We start from the raw sequence: 17,365 nt of genomic DNA on the forward strand, positions 1-17,365 counted from the left end.
AGAGAGTGTGTATCAGGACAGTGTGTGGTTAGAGAGTGTGTATCAGGACAGTGTGTGGTTAGAGAGTGTGTATCAGGACAGTGTGAGGTTAGAGAGTGTGTATCAGGACAGTGTGTGGTTAGAGAGTGTGTGTGGTTAGAGAGTGTGTATCAGGGCAGTGTGTGGTTAGAGAGTGTGTACCAGGACAGGCAGTGTGTGGTTAGAGAGTGTGTATCAGGACAGTGTGGGGTTAGAGAGTGTGTATCAGGACAGTGTGGGGTTAGAGAGTGTGTATCAGGACAGTGTGGGGTTAGAGAGTGTGTATCAGGACAGTGTGGGGTTAGAGAGTGTGTATCAGGACAGTGTGAGGTTAGAGAGTGTGTATCAGGACAGTGTGAGGTTAGAGAGTGTGTATCAGGACAGTGTGAGGTTAGAGAGTGTGTATCAGGACAGTGTGAGGTTAGAGAGTGTGTATCAGGACAGTGTGTGGTTAGAGAGTGTGTATCAGGACAGTGTGTGGTTAGAGAGTGTGTATCAGGACAGTGTGAGGTTAGAGAGTGTGTATCAGGACAGTGTGTGGTTAGAGAGTGTCAGGACAGTGTGAGGTTAGAGAGTGTGTACCAGGACGGTGTGAGGTTAGAGAGTGTGTATCAGGACAGTGTGTGGTTAGAGAGTGTGTATCAGGACAGTGTGTGGTTAGAGAGTGTGTATCAGGACAGTGTGTGGTTAGAGTGTGTATCAGGACAGTGTGTGGTTAGAGAGAGTGTATCAGGACAGTGTGTGGTTAGAGAGAGTGTACCAGGACAGTGTGTGGTTAGAGAGTGTGTATCAGGACAGTGTGAGGTTAGAGAGTGTGTATCAGGACAGTGTGTGGTTAGAGTGTGTATCAGGACAGTGTGTGGTTAGAGAGTGTGTATCAGGACAGTGTGTGGTTAGAGAGTGTGTATCAGGACAGTGTGAGGTTAGAGAGTGTGTATCAGGACAGTGTGAGGTTAGAGAGTGTGTATCAGGACAGTGTGTGGTTAGAGAGTGTGTATCAGGACAGTGTGTGGTTAGAGAGTGTGTATCAGGACAGTGTGGGGTTAGAGAGTGTGTATCAGAACAGTGTGTGGTTAGAGAGTGTGTATCAGGACAGTGTGAGGTTAGAGAGTGTGTATCAGGACAGTGTGTGGTTAGAGAGTGTGTGTCGTTAGAGAGTGTGTATCAGGACAGCGTGTGGTTAGAGAGTGTGTATCAGGACAGTGTGAGGTTAGAGAGTGTGTATCAGGACAGTGTGTGGTTAGAGAGTGTGTATCAGGACAGTGTGTGGTTAGAGAGTGTGTATCAGGACAGTGTGTGGTTAGAGAGTGTGTATCAGGACAGTGTGGGGTTAGAGAGTGTGTATCAGAACAGTGTGTGGTTAGAGAGTGTGTATCAGGACAGTGTGAGGTTAGAGAGTGTGTATCAGGACAGTGTGTGGTTAGAGAGTGTGTGTCGTTAGAGAGTGTGTATCAGGACAGCGTGTGGTTAGAGAGTGTGTATCAGGACAGTGTGAGGTTAGAGAGTGTGTATCAGGACAGTGTGTGGTTAGAGAGTGTGTATCAGGACAGTGTGTGGTTAGAGAGTGTGTATCAGGACAGTGTGTGGTTAGAGAGTGTGTATCAGGACAGTGTGTGGTTAGAGAGTGTGTATCAGGACAGTGTGTGGTTAGAGAGTGTGTATCAGGACAGTGTGAGGTTAGAGTGTGTATCAGGACAGTGTGTGGTTAGAGAGTGTGTATCAGGACAGTGTGTGGTTAGAGAGTGTGTATCAGGACAGTGTGGGGTTAGAGAGTGTGTATCAGGACAGTGTGAGGTTAGAGTGTGTATCAGGACAGTGTGTGGTTAGAGAGTGTGTATCAGGACAGTGTGAGGTTAGAGAGTGTGTATCAGGACAGTGTGAGGTTAGAGAGTGTGTATCAGGACAGTGTGTGGTTAGAGAGTGTGTATCAGGACAGTGTGTGGTTAGAGAGTGTGTATCAGGACAGTGTGGGGTTAGAGAGTGTGTATCAGAACAGTGTGTGGTTAGAGAGTGTGTATCAGGACAGTGTGAGGTTAGAGAGTGTGTATCAGGACAGTGTGTGGTTAGAGAGTGTGTGTCGTTAGAGAGTGTGTATCAGGACAGCGTGTGGTTAGAGAGTGTGTATCAGGACAGTGTGAGGTTAGAGAGTGTGTATCAGGACAGTGTGTGGTTAGAGAGTGTGTATCAGGACAGTGTGTGGTTAGAGAGTGTGTATCAGGACAGTGTGTGGTTAGAGAGTGTGTATCAGGACAGTGTGTGGTTAGAGAGTGTGTATCAGGACAGTGTGTGGTTAGAGAGTGTGTATCAGGACAGTGTGAGGTTAGAGTGTGTATCAGGACAGTGTGTGGTTAGAGAGTGTGTATCAGGACAGTGTGTGGTTAGAGAGTGTGTATCAGGACAGTGTGGGGTTAGAGAGTGTGTATCAGGACAGTGTGAGGTTAGAGTGTGTATCAGGACAGTGTGTGGTTAGAGAGTGTGTATCAGGACAGTGTGAGGTTAGAGAGTGTGTATCAGGACAGTGTGAGGTTAGAGAGTGTGTATCAGGACAGTGTGTGGTTAGAGAGTGTGTATCAGGACAGTGTGTGGTTAGAGAGTGTGTATCAGGACAGTGTAAGGTTAGAGAGTGTGTATCAGGACAGTGTGAGGTTAGAGAGTGTGTATCAGGACAGTGTGAGGTTAGAGAGTGTGTATCAGGACAGTGTGTGGTTAGAGAGTGTGTATCAGGACAGTGTGAGGTTAGAGAGTGTGTATCAGGACAGTGTGTGGTTAGAGAGTGTGTATCAGGACAGTGTGAGGTTAGAGAGTGTATCAGGACAGTGTGTTTTCTCTCTGCAGAGTATCAGTGAGAAGACCTTCAAGCGTATGTATCAGTACATGCAAGCCGCCAAACTGGTCCAAGTGGTCATTAAACCTGTTGAACACCTCAACCCTACAGTAGGGCCCTGTGACACCAGGAGAGGTATGTACCCTACACACTACCTCACTACCTCACTACCTCACTACCTCAACCCTACAGTAGGGCCCTGTGACACCAGGAAAGGTATGTACCCTACACACTACCTCACTACCTCAACCCTACAGTAGGACCCTGTGACACCAGGAGAGGTATGTACCCTACACACTACCTCACTACCTCACTACCTCAACCCTACAGTAGGGCCCTGTGACACCAGGAGAGGTATGTACCCTACACACTACCTCACTACCTCAACCCTACAGTAGGACCCTGTGACACCAGGAGAGGTATGTACCCTACACACTACCTCACTACCTCACTACCTCAACCCTACAGTAGGGCCCTGTGATACCAGGAGAGGTATGTACCCTACACACTACCTCACTACCTCACTACCTCAACCCTACAGTAGGGCCCTGTGATACCAGGAGAGGTATGTACCCTACACACTACCTCACTACCTCACTACCTCAACCCTACAGTAGGGCCCTGTGATACCAGGAGAGGTATGTACCCTACACACTACCTCACTACCTCAACCATACAGTAGGACCCTGTGACACCAGGAGAGGTATGTACCCTACACACTACCTCACTACCTCACTACCTCAACCCTACAGTAGGACCCTGTGACACCAGGAGAGGTATGTACCCTACACACTACCTCACTACCTCAACCCTACAGTAGGGCCCTGTGATACCAGGAGAGGTATGTACCCTACACACTACCTCACTACCTCAACCCTACAGTAGGGCCCTGTGATACCAGGAGAGGTATGTACCCTACACACTACCTCACTACCTCACTACCTCAACCCTACAGTAGGGCCCTGTGACACCAGGAGAGGTATGTACCCTACACACTACCTCACTACCTCACTACCTCAACCCTACAGTAGGACCCTGTGACACCAGGAGAGGTATGTACCCTACACACTACCTCACTACCTCAACCCTACAGTAGGGCCCTGTGACACCAGGAGAGGTATGTACCCTACACACTACCTCACTACCTCACTACCTCAACCCTACAGTAGGACCCTGTGATACCAGGAGAGGTATGTACCCTACACACTACCTCACTACCTCAACCCTACAGTAGGCCCCTGTGACACCAGGAGAGGTATGTACCCTACACACTACCTCACTACCTCACTACCTCAACCCTACAGTAGGGCCCTGTGACACCAGGAGAGGTATGCACCCTACACACTACCTCACTACCTCAACCCTACAGTAGGGCCCTGTGACCCTGGCCGAGACCCTATGAGGGTGTTTTGGGGAGTTGGGATATAATAATTCAATTACCACATGTATATTAATACTAACTTGTACATGTGAAACAGGACAGATATAATCACCCAGTCTGATGGCTGGTTCCCCTCTACACTAACTCAGATATAATCACCCAGTCTGACGGCTGGTTCTCCTCTACACTAACTCAGATATAATCACCCAGTCTGACGGCTGGTTCTCCTCTACACTAACTCAGATATAATCACCCAGTCTGATGGCTGGTTCTCCTATACACTAACTCAGATATAATCACCCAGTCTGATGGCTGGTTCCCCTATACACTAACTCAGATATAATCACCCAGTCTGATGGCTGGTTCTCCTATACACTAACTCAGATATAATCACCCAGTCTGATGGCTGGTTCTCCTATACACTAACTCAGATATAATCACCCAGTCTGACGGCTGGTTCTCCTATACACTAACTCAGATATAATCACCCAGTCTGACGGCTGGTTCTCCTATACACTAACTCAGATATAATCACCCAGTCTGACGGCTGGTTCTCCTATACACTAACTCAGATATAATCACCCAGTCTGACGGCTGGTTCTCCTATACACTAACTCAGATATAATCACCCAGTCTGACGGCTGGTTCTCCTATACACTAACTCAGATATAATCACCCAGTCTGACGGCTGGTTCTCCTATACACTAACTCAGATATAATCACCCAGTCTGACGGCTGGTTCTCCTATACACTAACTCAGATATAATCACCCAGTCTGATGGCTGGTCCTCCTATACACTAACTCAGATATAATCACCCAGTCTGACGGCTGGTTCTCCTAGACACTAACTCAGATATAATCACCCAGTCTGACAGCTGGTTCTCCTATACACTAACTCAGATATAATCACCCAGTCTGACGGCTGGTTCTCCTAGACACTAACTCAGATATAATCACCCAGTCTGATGGCTGGTTCTCCTAGACACTAACTCAGATATAATCACCCAGTCTGACAGCTGGTTCTCCTAGACACTAACTCAGATATAATCACCCAGTCTGACAGCTGGTTCTCCTAGACACTAACTCAGATATAATCACCCAGTCTGACAGCTGGTTCTCCTAGACACTAACTCAGATATAATCACCCAGTCTGACGGCTGGTTCTCCTAGACACTAACTCAGATATAATCACCCAGTCTGATGGCTGGTTCTCCTATACACTAACTCAGATATAATCACCCAGTCTGACGGCTGGTTCTCCTAGACACTAACTCAGATATAATCACCCAGTCTGACGGCTGGTTCTCCTAGACACTAACTCAGATATAATCACCCAGTCTGACAGCTGGTTCTCCTAGACACTAACTCAGATATAATCACCCAGTCTGATGGCTGGTTCTCCTAGACACTAACTCAGATATAATCACCCAGTCTGATGGCTGGTTCTCCTAGACACTAACTCAGATATAATCACCCAGTCTGATGGCTGGTTCTCCTAGACACTAACTCAGATATAATCACCCAGTCTGACGGCTGGTTCTCCTAGACACTAACTCAGATATAATCACCCAGTCTGACGGCTGGTTCTCCTAGACACTAACTCAGATATAATCACCCAGTCTGACGGCTGGTTCTCCTAGACACTAACTCAGATATAATCACCCAGTCTGATGGCTGGTTCTCCTAGACACTAACTCAGATATAATCACCCAGTCTGATGGCTGGTTCTCCTAGACACTACGCCCTATACACTACGCCCTTTGTTCTGTCTGACACCCTGTTCCCTTCCTCACTAACTCCCCCTTCCTTACTCTCCTTGTCCTCACTGAGGCCGCCTTGTTCCCTAACCCCCCGTCTCCTCTCCTCTAGGCACCAAGGTGGTGGCTCGCTGTCTGAAGCTAATCAAACCCTACGTGAGGAAGGAGGTGGTCGAGGCTGAGGATGACGATGATGACGACGATGATGGGGGAGGAGCAAATAGGAAGACCGTCCCCACAGAGGGGCGGATCATGGAGAGAGACTTGCTCTCACAGGCCTATGGGATCAGTACGTTCTGGTTTGCTCTTTTCTTATTGGCCAAAATATTGGTGTAGAAATAGATATATTTTCCTTTTTTTTAAGGCAAGGAAACAGTTCCATTTGTGATTGGTTGAATGTCTTACTCTCTGCTTTGTGATTGGCTGATCTAGTCGTGTCCTGCGGGACCAAGGGCATCTCTCAGAGTGCACTGCGTGCGAGGATGTGCATCGGCAATCTGGAGTCTCGTATGATCTGCCGACTGCTGGAGAGGACAGACATGATCAAGGTAAAAGTCTGTGTGTGCACATTCAATAAATATATTCACAGATATGTCATCTACTGTGATGTCACCATTGTTTTGTCATAGATCATCATTGATCTGTCATTTTTCTGTCGTCATGTCAAAGCTTATTGAGCTGTGTCTGTTTGCCGTGTATATGTAAGTTTTCCCATGTTTAAAAAATAAATAAATATGAAATGGACAATTGTGTGTGTTTTCCCGTGTGTCCGTCCGTCCCTCAGGGGTTCATGGAAGACGAGGGTCGTCAGAGGACCACTAAGTACCTCGGCCATATGCATGTAGATGAGTCCGATCTGCTTCAACATCTAGTTAAAGAGCAGGAGCGATCAGACAGGCTTCGCGCTGGAGGGGGAGGAGGGGAAGGAGAGGGGGTCCCCAAAACCCCAGCACAGCCCACCGCAAAAACACCAGCTACCCCAAAGACTCGGCCTACCCCAAAAACACCAGCTACCCCAAAGACTCGGCCTACCCCAAAAACCCCATCGCTTCTGGAACCTCTGGGAGACACTGAGGGAGAGGAGGAGGAGGAGAGAGAGAGGGATGAGGAAGACAAAGACTGGGAAGTCAAGAAGAAAGGGAAGAAGGGAGCGAAGAAGAAAAATGCAAAAGAAAAGAAAGTGGGCAAGATGTCTCTCCTGAAGCAGTCCGAACTCAACTTCCTGGTACCTCATCACTCTACACCCATCACGAGTAAGTACCCAACACCTTAAATACTGACCGAACTCTACTTCCTGGTACCTCCTCACTCTACACCCATCATTAGTAAGTACCCAACACCTTAAATACTGACCGAACTCTACTTCCTGGTACCTCCTCACTCTACACCCATCATTAGTAAGTACCCAACACCTTAAATACTGACCTAACTCTACTTCCTGGTACCTCATCACTCTACACCCATCACGAGTAAGTACCCAACACCTTAAATACTGACCTAACTCTTCTTCCTGGTACCTCATCACTCTACACCCATCACGAGTAAGTACCCAACACCTTAAATACTGACCGAACTCTACTTCCTGGTACCTCCTCACTCTACACCCATCATTAGTAAGTACCCAACACCTTAAATACTGACCGAACTCTACTTCCTGGTACCTCCTCACTCTACACCCATCATTAGTAAGTACCCAACACCTTAAATACTGACCGAACTCTACTTCCTGGTACCTCATCACTCTGCACCCATCACGAGTAAGTACCCAACACCTTAAATACTGACCGAACTCTACTTCCTGGTACCTCATCACTCTGCACCCATCATTAGTAAGTACCCAACACCTTAAATACTGACCTAACTCTACTTCCTGGTACCTCGTCACTCTACACCCATCACGAGTAAGTACCCAACACCTTAAATACTGACCTAACTCTTCTTCCTGGTACCTCATCACTCTACACCCATCACGAGTAAGTACCCAACACCTTAAATACTGACCGAACTCTACTTCCTGGTACCTCCTCACTCTACACCCATCATTAGTAAGTACCCAACACCTTAAATACTGACCGAACTCTACTTCCTGGTACCTCCTCACTCTACACCCATCATTAGTAAGTACCCAACACCTTAAATACTGACCGAACTCTACTTCCTGGTACCTCATCACTCTGCACCCATCACGAGTAAGTACCCAACACCTTAAATACTGACCGAACTCTACTTCCTGGTACCTCATCACTCTGCACCCATCATTAGTAAGTACCCAACACCTTAAATACTGACCTAACTCTACTTCCTGGTACCTCGTCACTCTACACCCATCACGAGTAAGTACCCAACACCTTAAATACTGACCTAACTCTTCTTCCTGGTACCTCATCACTCTACACCCATCACGAGTAAGTACCCAACACCTTAAATACTGACCGAACTCTACTTCCTGGTACCTCCTCACTCTACACCCATCATTAGTAAGTACCCAACACCTTAAATACTGACCGAACTCTACTTCCTGGTACCTCCTCACTCTACACCCATCATTAGTAAGTACCCAACACCTTAAATACTGACCGAACTCTACTTCCTGGTACCTCATCACTCTACACCCACCCTAACACCCATTTCCCTACCCCTTAGCATCCTGTAGGGGTCCAATCTAACTAATGCTCACTTAAGATTTCATCTCCATTTACACTGCATTTGGAAAGTATTCAGACCCCTTCACTTTTCCTGTATTTTACAGCCTTATTCTAAAATAATAATAAAATAAAAAAAATCCCTCATCAGTCTACACACAACACTCATAATGACAAAGCAAAAACAGGTATTTAGACATTTCTGCAAAAGTATAAAAAAATAAATATATTTTTAAATATCACATTTACTTAAGAATTCAGACCCTTTACTCAGTACTTTGGTAGGGATTACAGCCTCGAGTCTTCTTGGGTATGATGCTATAAGTTTGGCACACCTGTATTTGGGGTGTTTCTCCCGTTCTTCTCTGTAGATCCTCTCAAGCTCTGTCAGGTTTGATGGGGAACGTCGCTGCACATCTATTTTCAGGTCTCTCCAGAGATGTTTGATCGGGTTCAAGTCCGGGCTCTGGCTGGGCCCCTCAAGGACATTCAGAGACTTGTCCTGAACCCACTCCTGCGTTGTCCTGTTAGAAGGTGAACCTTTGCCCCAGTCTGAGGTCCTGAGCGCTCTGGAGAAGGTTTTCATCAAGGATCTCTGTGTTCCTTGTTCTGTTCATCTTTCCCTCGATCCTGACTAGTCTCCCTGACGCTGAAAAACACCCCCACAACATGATGCTGCCACCACCATGCTTCACCATAGGGATGGTGCCAGGTTTCCTTCAGATGTGACACTTGGCATTCAGGCCAAAGAGTTCAATCTTGGTTTCATCAGCCCAGAGAATCTTGTTTTTCATGGTCTGAGAGTCTTTAGGTACCTTTTGGCAAACTCCAAGCGGGCTGTTGTGAGCCTTTTACTGAGGAGTGGCTTCCGTCTGGCCACTCTACCATAAAGGCCTTAATGGTGGAGTGCTGCAGAGATGGTTGTCCTTCTGGAAGGTTCTCCCATCTCCACAGAGGAACTATAGAGCTCTGTCAGAGACCGTCAGGTTCTTGGTCACCTCCCTGACCAAGGCCCTTCTCCCCGATTGCTCAGTTTGGCCAGGCGGCCAGCTCTAGGAAGAGTCTTTGTGGTTCCAAACTTCTTCCATTTAAGATTGATGGAGGCCACTGTGTTGTGGGGGACCTTCAAAGCTGCAGACATTGTTTGGTACCATTCCCCAGATCTCTGTCTCGACACAATCATGTCTCGGAGCTCAATGGACAATTCCTTCGACCTCATGGCTTGGTTTTTGCTCTGACATTCACTGTCAACTGTGGGACCTTATATAGACAGGTTTGTGCCTTTCCAAATCATGTCCAATCAATTGAATTTACCACAAGTGGACTCCAATCGAGTTGTAGAAACATCTCAAGGATGATCAATGGAAACAGGACGCACCTGAGCTCAATTTAGTCTCATAGCAAAGGATCTGAATACTTATGTAAATAAGGTATTTCTGTTTTTACATTTCGAAAAACTGGATTTCGCTTTGTCATTATGGGGTATTGTGATGTCATTATGGGGTATTGTGATGTCATTATGGGGTATTGTGATGTCATTATGGGGTATTGTGGGTAGATTGAACTTTAAAAAATCAATTTTCGAATAAGGCTGTAACAATGTGGAAAAAGTGAAGGAGTCTGGCTGTAGTTGGTTGTTCATTGGTTGTAGAACAGATATGATTGGCTGTCAGGTTGAGGAATTGTATCAGATCTATTTCTATCTGTGATGTTTCACGCCCCTGAATATTCCCCTGCTTTACCTTGGTTCACTTGCCTCTCAGGTAAGACCACACCCCCTACCAAAGGTGAAGCCAATCAGGAGCCAGAGCTGGAGTCTACGCTCAGCCCAGAGGAGGAGTCAAAATTCTGTCCTGACGTTTCATTGGACCAGACGGGGAGTATGTTCGCAGGCAACAGCCAAGCAGAGAACAGCGTCACGGTCGTCGAGGAGATCCCCAGTCAGAAGGTGAGGCTGTGTGTCTCCAACATTATGGTGTAAGATGTCTTTAAATCTAGTGCATGAATTCCCTGTCTGAATCCCTCTCCTCTTCCTCCCCCCGTCTCTGTTTGGTCAGGAGCACCAACGCCAGACGTACCGCCTGCTGAAGAGGAAGAACGTGATTGTGGAAGCTGTCCAGAGCCTTAAGATCATAGAGGGCCTCTTCACGTCAGTCACACCACTTCCTGTCTCACTGGGATTTGTAGTTTAAAACAATATATAAATAATCCTCAATCTGATTATATTGTTCTTCTCATCCCCCCTCCTCTCTCTGTCTCTCTCTGTCTCTCTGTCCCTCTGTCTCTCTCTCTCTCTGTCTCTCTCTCTCTGTCTCTCTCTCTCTGTCTCTCTCTGTCCCTCTCTCTCTCTCTCTGTCCCTCTCTCTCTCCCCCCTCTGTGTCTCCCTCCAGAATCCAGAGGTTGGTTCAGGATGAGGAGAAGCTAGAGGGTGTGATCACTAAGTGTTGTAAGAAGTCTATCCTGCGTCTCATCAGATCTCTGTCTAAAGAGGGAATGCTCAAACTGTTCAGAACCACTGTTATACAGGACGGAGTCAGCAAGAAGGTACACACACACACACACACACACACTGGACACACACACACACACACACACACACACACACACACACACACACACACACACACACACACACACACACACACACACTGTTATACAGGACGGAGTCAGCAAGAAGGTACACACACACACACACACACACACTGGACACACACACACACACACACACACACACACACACACACACACACACACACACACACACACACACACACACACACACACTGTTATACAGGACGGAGTCAGCAAGAAGGTACACACACACACACACACACACACACACACTGGACACACACACACACACACACACACACTGTTATACAGGATGGAGTCAGCAAGAAGGTACACACACTGGACACACGGACACACTGTGCACACACACACACACACTGCACACACACACACGCACACTGGACACACTGGACACACACACACACTGCACACTGGACACGGACACACTGGACACACACACTGGACACACACACACTGGACACACACACACACTGGACACACGGACACACACACACTGGACACACGGACACACTGGACACACACGAGCACACACACACTGGACACACACGGACACACACGGACACACTGGACACACACGGACACACTGGACACACACGGACACACTGGACACACACGGACACACTGGACACACACGGACACACTAGACACACACGGACACACTGGACACGCGCACACACCGGACAGACACGCGCACACACCGAGCGCACACACTAGATGTACACACCGGACCCACATAAACAGACATAATTCACCCACACACGGTGCATTTACAGCTTGTAACTAGTTTCTCTAACTGTGTATCATTTTGTCTCCCTTTCTCCTCCCCATCTTCTCTCCTCCTCTCCCTCCTCCTCTCCTCCTCTCTTCCTCTGTTCCTCTCTTCCTCTCCTCCTCTGTTCCTCTCCTCCTCCTCTCCCCCCTCCTCCTTCTCTCTCCTCTCCTCTCCTCTCCTCTCCTCTCCTCTCCTCTCCTCTCCTCTCCTCTCCTCTCCTCTCCTCTCCTCTCCTCTCCTCTCCTCTCCTCTCCTCTCCTCTCCTCTCCTCTCCTCTCCTCTCTTCTCTCTTCCTCCTCTCTTCTTCTCCCCTCCTGTCTCCTCCTCCTCTCCTCTTCTCCCCCTCTCTTCTCTCTTCCTCTCTTCCTCCTCTCTTCTTCTCCCCTCCTGTCTCCTCTCCTCTCCTCTCCTCTCCTCTCCTCTCCTCTCCTCTCCTCTCCTCTCCTCTCCTCTCCTCTCCTCTCCTCTCCTCTCTTCCTCCTCTCCTCTCCTCTCTTCCTCCTCTCTTCCTCCTCTCCTCTCTTCCTCCTCTCCTCTTCTCCTCTCCTCCAGGTGGAGTTTATAGTCCACCCCTCTGTCTCTCCTAGTGATGCTGTAGTGAAGTCGGCTATAGAACAGGTCCGCTTCCGCATCTCCAGCTCCTACCCTGCTGCACGGTGAGACGGACGGACGGACAGACGAACGCACTGACAGACGGACGGACAGACGCACGGACGGACGGACAGACAGACACACTGACAGACAGACGGATGGACGGACAGACGGATGGACGGACAGACAGACGGACGCACTGACAGACGGACGCACTGACAGACGGACGCACGGACGGACAGACGGACGCACGGACGGACAGACGGACGCACGGACAGACAGACGGACGCACGGACAGACAGACGGACGCACGGACAGACAGACGGACGCACGGACAGACAGACGGACGCACGGACAGACAGACGGACGCACTGACAGACGGACGCACGGACGGACAGACGCACGGACGGACAGACACACTGACAGACAGATTCACTGACAGACAGATTTAAGAGTAAAGACTCCTCTATAACTGCTCTCTCTTTCATTTCTCTCTATCCTTCTCTCTCTCTCTGTAGTAATGAAATGCAGGAGGAGGAGAAGGCTAAGGAGAGAGAGAGGAGCAGTGTGGGAAATGAGGTCCCTGCTGAACCCCAGAATATGACAACAGAGGACAAAGACAAACAACTGAAGACCTTCAAACCTTCTATAGGTGAACTTCTGTGTGGTTTGAGATGGTGGTAACCCTGCTACCTGGAATATGACTGTTCAGTAGCTGACAAGCCTCTCTGTCTCTCTCTGTCCCTCTGTCTCCCCCGTCTCTCTCTGTCTCCCCCCGTCTCTGTCTCTGTCCCTCTCTGTCCCTCTCTGTCTGCCCCCGTCTCTCTCTGTCCCTCTCTGTCTGCCCCTGTCTCCCCCGTCTCTTCCTCTGTCTCTCTCTCTCTGTCCTTCTCTGTCTGCCCCCATCTCTCTCTGTCTCTCTCTGTCTGCCCCCGTCTCTCTCTGTCTCTCTCTGCCTGCCCCCGTCTCCCCCCGTCTCTCTCTGTCCCTCTCTGTCTGCCCCCGTCTCTCTCTCTGTCTCTCTGTCTCTCTCTCTGTCTCCCCCGTCTCTCTCTCTCTGTCTCTCTCTCTCTCTCTCTGTCTGCCCCCGTCTCTCTCTGCCCCTCTCTGTCTCCCCCGTCTCTCTCTGTCTCTCTCTCTCTGTCTCCCCCCCGTCTCTCTCCCTCCGTCTGTCTCCCCCCGTCTCTCTCTGTCGGTCTCTGTCCGCCTCCAGTCCCAGGTCTCAGCAGGTCTTTGGGGTACCAGCCTAAGATGCCACGTCTGAGACTGACACACACCTTCTTGTGGTACGCACCAGTATTACCCTTAAACTAACTAGTCCCACAGTCAGTATTACCCTTAAACTAACTAGTCCCACAGTCAGTATTACCCTTAAACTAACTAGTCCCACAGTCAGTATTACCCTTAAACTAACTAGTCCCACAGTCAGTATTACCCTTAAACTAACTAGTCCCACAGTCAGTATTACCCTTAAACTAACTAGTCCCACAGTCAGTATTACCCTTAAACTAACTAGTCCCACAGTCAGTATTACCCTTAAACTAACTAGTCCCACAGTCAGTATTACCAGTATTACCCTTAAACTAACTAGTCCCACAGTCAGTATTACCCTTAAACTAACTAGTCCCACAGTCAAGCAACTTTTCCCTTTGTCGGATAAACTATTTTGAATTAAATTAAATATATTGTTCTAGGAAAAATGGTATTTCATGCCACCCAGTGTACACTGGGCAACGTAAGGGGTTCAGTTAATAGTATTTCATACCACACAGTGTACACTGGGCAACGTAAGGGGTTCAGTTAATAGTATTTCATACCACACAGTGTACACTGGGCAACGTAAGGGGTTCAGTTAATAGTATTTCATACCACACAGTGTACACTGGGCAACGTAAGGGGTTCAGTTAATAGTATTTCATACCACACAGTGTACACTGGGCAACGTAGGGGGTTCAGTTAATAGTATTTCATACCACACAGTGTACACTGGGCAACGTAAGGGGTTCAGTTAATAGTATTTCATACCACACAGTGTACACTGGGCAACGTAGGGGGTTCAGTTAATAGTATTTCATACCACACAGTGTACACTGGGCAACGTAAGGGGTTCAGTTAATAGTATTTCATACCACACAGTGTACACTGGGCAACGTAGGGGGTTCAGTTAATAGTATTTCATACCACACAGTGTACACTGGGCAACGTAAGGGGTTCAGTTAATAGTATTTCATACCACACAGTGTACACTGGGCAACGTAAGGGGTTCAGTTAATAGTATTTCATACCACCCAGTGTACACTGGGCAACGTAGGGGGTTCAGTTAATAGTATTTCATACCACACAGTGTACACTGGGCAACGTAAGGGGTTCAGTTAATAGTATTTCATACCACACAGTGTACACTGGGCAACGTAAGGGGTTCAGTTAATAGTATTTCATACCACACAGTGTACACTGGGCAACGTAAGGGGTTCAGTTAATAGTATTTCATACCACCCAGTGTACACTGGGCAACGTAGGGGGTTCAGTTAATAGTATTTCATACCACACAGTGTACACTGGGCAACGTAAGGGGTTCAGTTAATAGTATTTCATACCACACAGTGTACACTGGGCAACGTAAGGGGTTCAGTTAATAGTATTTCATACCACACAGTGTACACTGGGCAACGTAGGGGGTTCAGTTAATAGTATTTCATACCACACAGTGTACACTGGGCAACGTAAGGGGTTCAGTTAATAGTATTTCATACCACCCAGTGTACACTGGGCAACGTAGGGGGTTCAGTTAATAGTATTTCATACCACCCAGTGTACACTGGGCAACGTAAGGGGTTCAGTTAATAGTATTTCATACCACACAGTGTACACTGGGCAACGTAGGGGGTTCAGTTAATAGTATTTCATACCACACAGTGTACACTGGGCAACGTAAGGGGTTCAGTTAATAGTATTTCATACCACACAGTGTACACTGGGCAACGTAAGGGGTTCAGTTAATAGTATTTCATACCACCCAGTGTACACTGGGCAACGTAGGGGGTTCAGTTAATAGTATTTCATACCACACAGTGTACACTGGGCAACGTAAGGGGTTCAGTTAATAGTATTTCATACCACCCAGTGTACACTGGGCAACGTAGGGGGTTCAGTTAATAGTATTTCATACCACACAGTGTACACTGGGCAACGTAAGGGGTTCAGTTAATAGTATTTCATACCACACAGTGTACACTGGGCAACGTAAGGGGTTCAGTTAATAGTATTTCATACCACCCAGTGTACACTGGGCAACGTAGGGGGTTCAGTTAATAGTATTTCATACCACACAGTGTACACTGGGCAACGTAGGGGGTTCAGTTAATAGTATTTCATGCCACACAGTGTACACTGGGCAACGTAAGGGGTTCAGTTAATAGTATTTCATACCACACAGTGTACACTGGGCAAGGTAAGGGAGTTCAGTTAATAGTATTTCATACCACACAGTGTACACTGGGCAACGTAAGGGGTTCAGTTAATAGTATTTCATACCACACAGTGTACACTGGGCAACGTAAGGAGTTCAGTTAATAGTATTTCATACCACACAGTGTACACTGGGCAACGTAAGGGGTTCAGTTAATAGTATTTCATACCACACAGTGTACACTGGGCAACGTAAGGGGTTCAGTTAATAGTATTTCATACCACCCAGTGTACACTGGGCAACGTAAGGGGTTCAGTTAATAGTATTTCATACCACACAGTGTACACTGGGCAACGTAAGGGGTTCAGTTAATAGTATTTCATACCACACAGTGTACACTGGGCAACGTAAGGGGTTCAGTTAATAGTATTTCATGCCACACAGTGTACACTGGGCAACGTAAGGGGTTCAGTTAATAGTATTTCATACCACACAGTGTACACTGGGCAACGTAAGGGGTTCAGTTAATAGTATTTCATACCACCCAGTGTACACTGGGCAACGTAAGGGGTTCAGTTAATAGTATTTCATACCACACAGTGTACACTGGGCAACATAAGGGGGTTAGTTAATAGTATTTCATACCACACAGTGTACACTGGGCAACGTAAGGGGTTCAGTTGATAGTATTTCATACCACCCAGTGTACACTGGGCAACGTAAGGGGGTTCAGTTAATAGTATTTCATACCACACAGTGTACACTGGGCAACGTAAGGGGTTCAGTTAATAGTATTTCATACCACACTGTGCACACTGGGCAACGTAAGGGGTTCAGTTAATAGTATTTCATACCACACAGTGTACACTGGGCAACGTAAGGGGGTTCAGTTAATAGTATTTCATACCACACAGTGTACACTGGGCAACGTAAGGGGTTCAGTTAATAGTATTTCATACCACACAGTGTACACTGGGCAACGTAAGGGGTTCAGTTAATAGTATTTCATACTACACAGTGTACACTGGGCAACGTAAGGGGTTCAGTTAATAGTATTTCATACCACACAGTGTACACTGGGCAACGTAAGGGGTTCAGTTAATAGTGTTTCATACCACACAGTGTACACTGGGCAACGTAAGGGGTTCAGTTAATAGTATTTCATACTACACAGTGTACACTGGGCAACGTAAGGGGTTCAGTTAATAGTATTTCATACCACACAGTGTACACTGGGCAACGTAAGGGGTTCAGTTAATAGTGTTTCATACCACACAGTGTACACTGGGCAACGTAAGGGGTTCAGTTAATAGTATTTCATACCACACAGTGTACACTGGGCAACGTAAGGGGTTTAGTTAATAGTATTTCATACCA

The 17,365-nt window shown here is 47.5% G+C and overlaps 1 protein-coding gene across 1 annotated transcript in view; it reads left to right on the forward strand.

Moving 5' to 3' along the window:
* LOC120023219 (general transcription factor 3C polypeptide 1-like) overlaps positions 1-17,365 on the forward strand; it is a 50,501-nt gene that overhangs the window by 19,771 nt on the left and 13,365 nt on the right. The window contains exons 6-15 of the mRNA XM_038967264.1: positions 2,854-2,977; positions 6,094-6,270; positions 6,414-6,529; positions 6,766-7,234; positions 10,387-10,571; positions 10,681-10,772; positions 11,015-11,168; positions 12,541-12,644; positions 13,098-13,231; positions 13,793-13,865. Of these exons, the coding sequence (XP_038823192.1) occupies positions 2,854-2,977; positions 6,094-6,270; positions 6,414-6,529; positions 6,766-7,234; positions 10,387-10,571; positions 10,681-10,772; positions 11,015-11,168; positions 12,541-12,644; positions 13,098-13,231; positions 13,793-13,865 (1,628 nt within the window). The remainder of the gene's footprint in view (positions 1-2,853; positions 2,978-6,093; positions 6,271-6,413; positions 6,530-6,765; positions 7,235-10,386; positions 10,572-10,680; positions 10,773-11,014; positions 11,169-12,540; positions 12,645-13,097; positions 13,232-13,792; positions 13,866-17,365) is intronic.

This window comes from Salvelinus namaycush, chromosome 2 (assembly GCF_016432855.1).
Source record: "Salvelinus namaycush isolate Seneca chromosome 2, SaNama_1.0, whole genome shotgun sequence".
Lineage (NCBI taxonomy): Eukaryota > Metazoa > Chordata > Actinopteri > Salmoniformes > Salmonidae > Salvelinus > Salvelinus namaycush.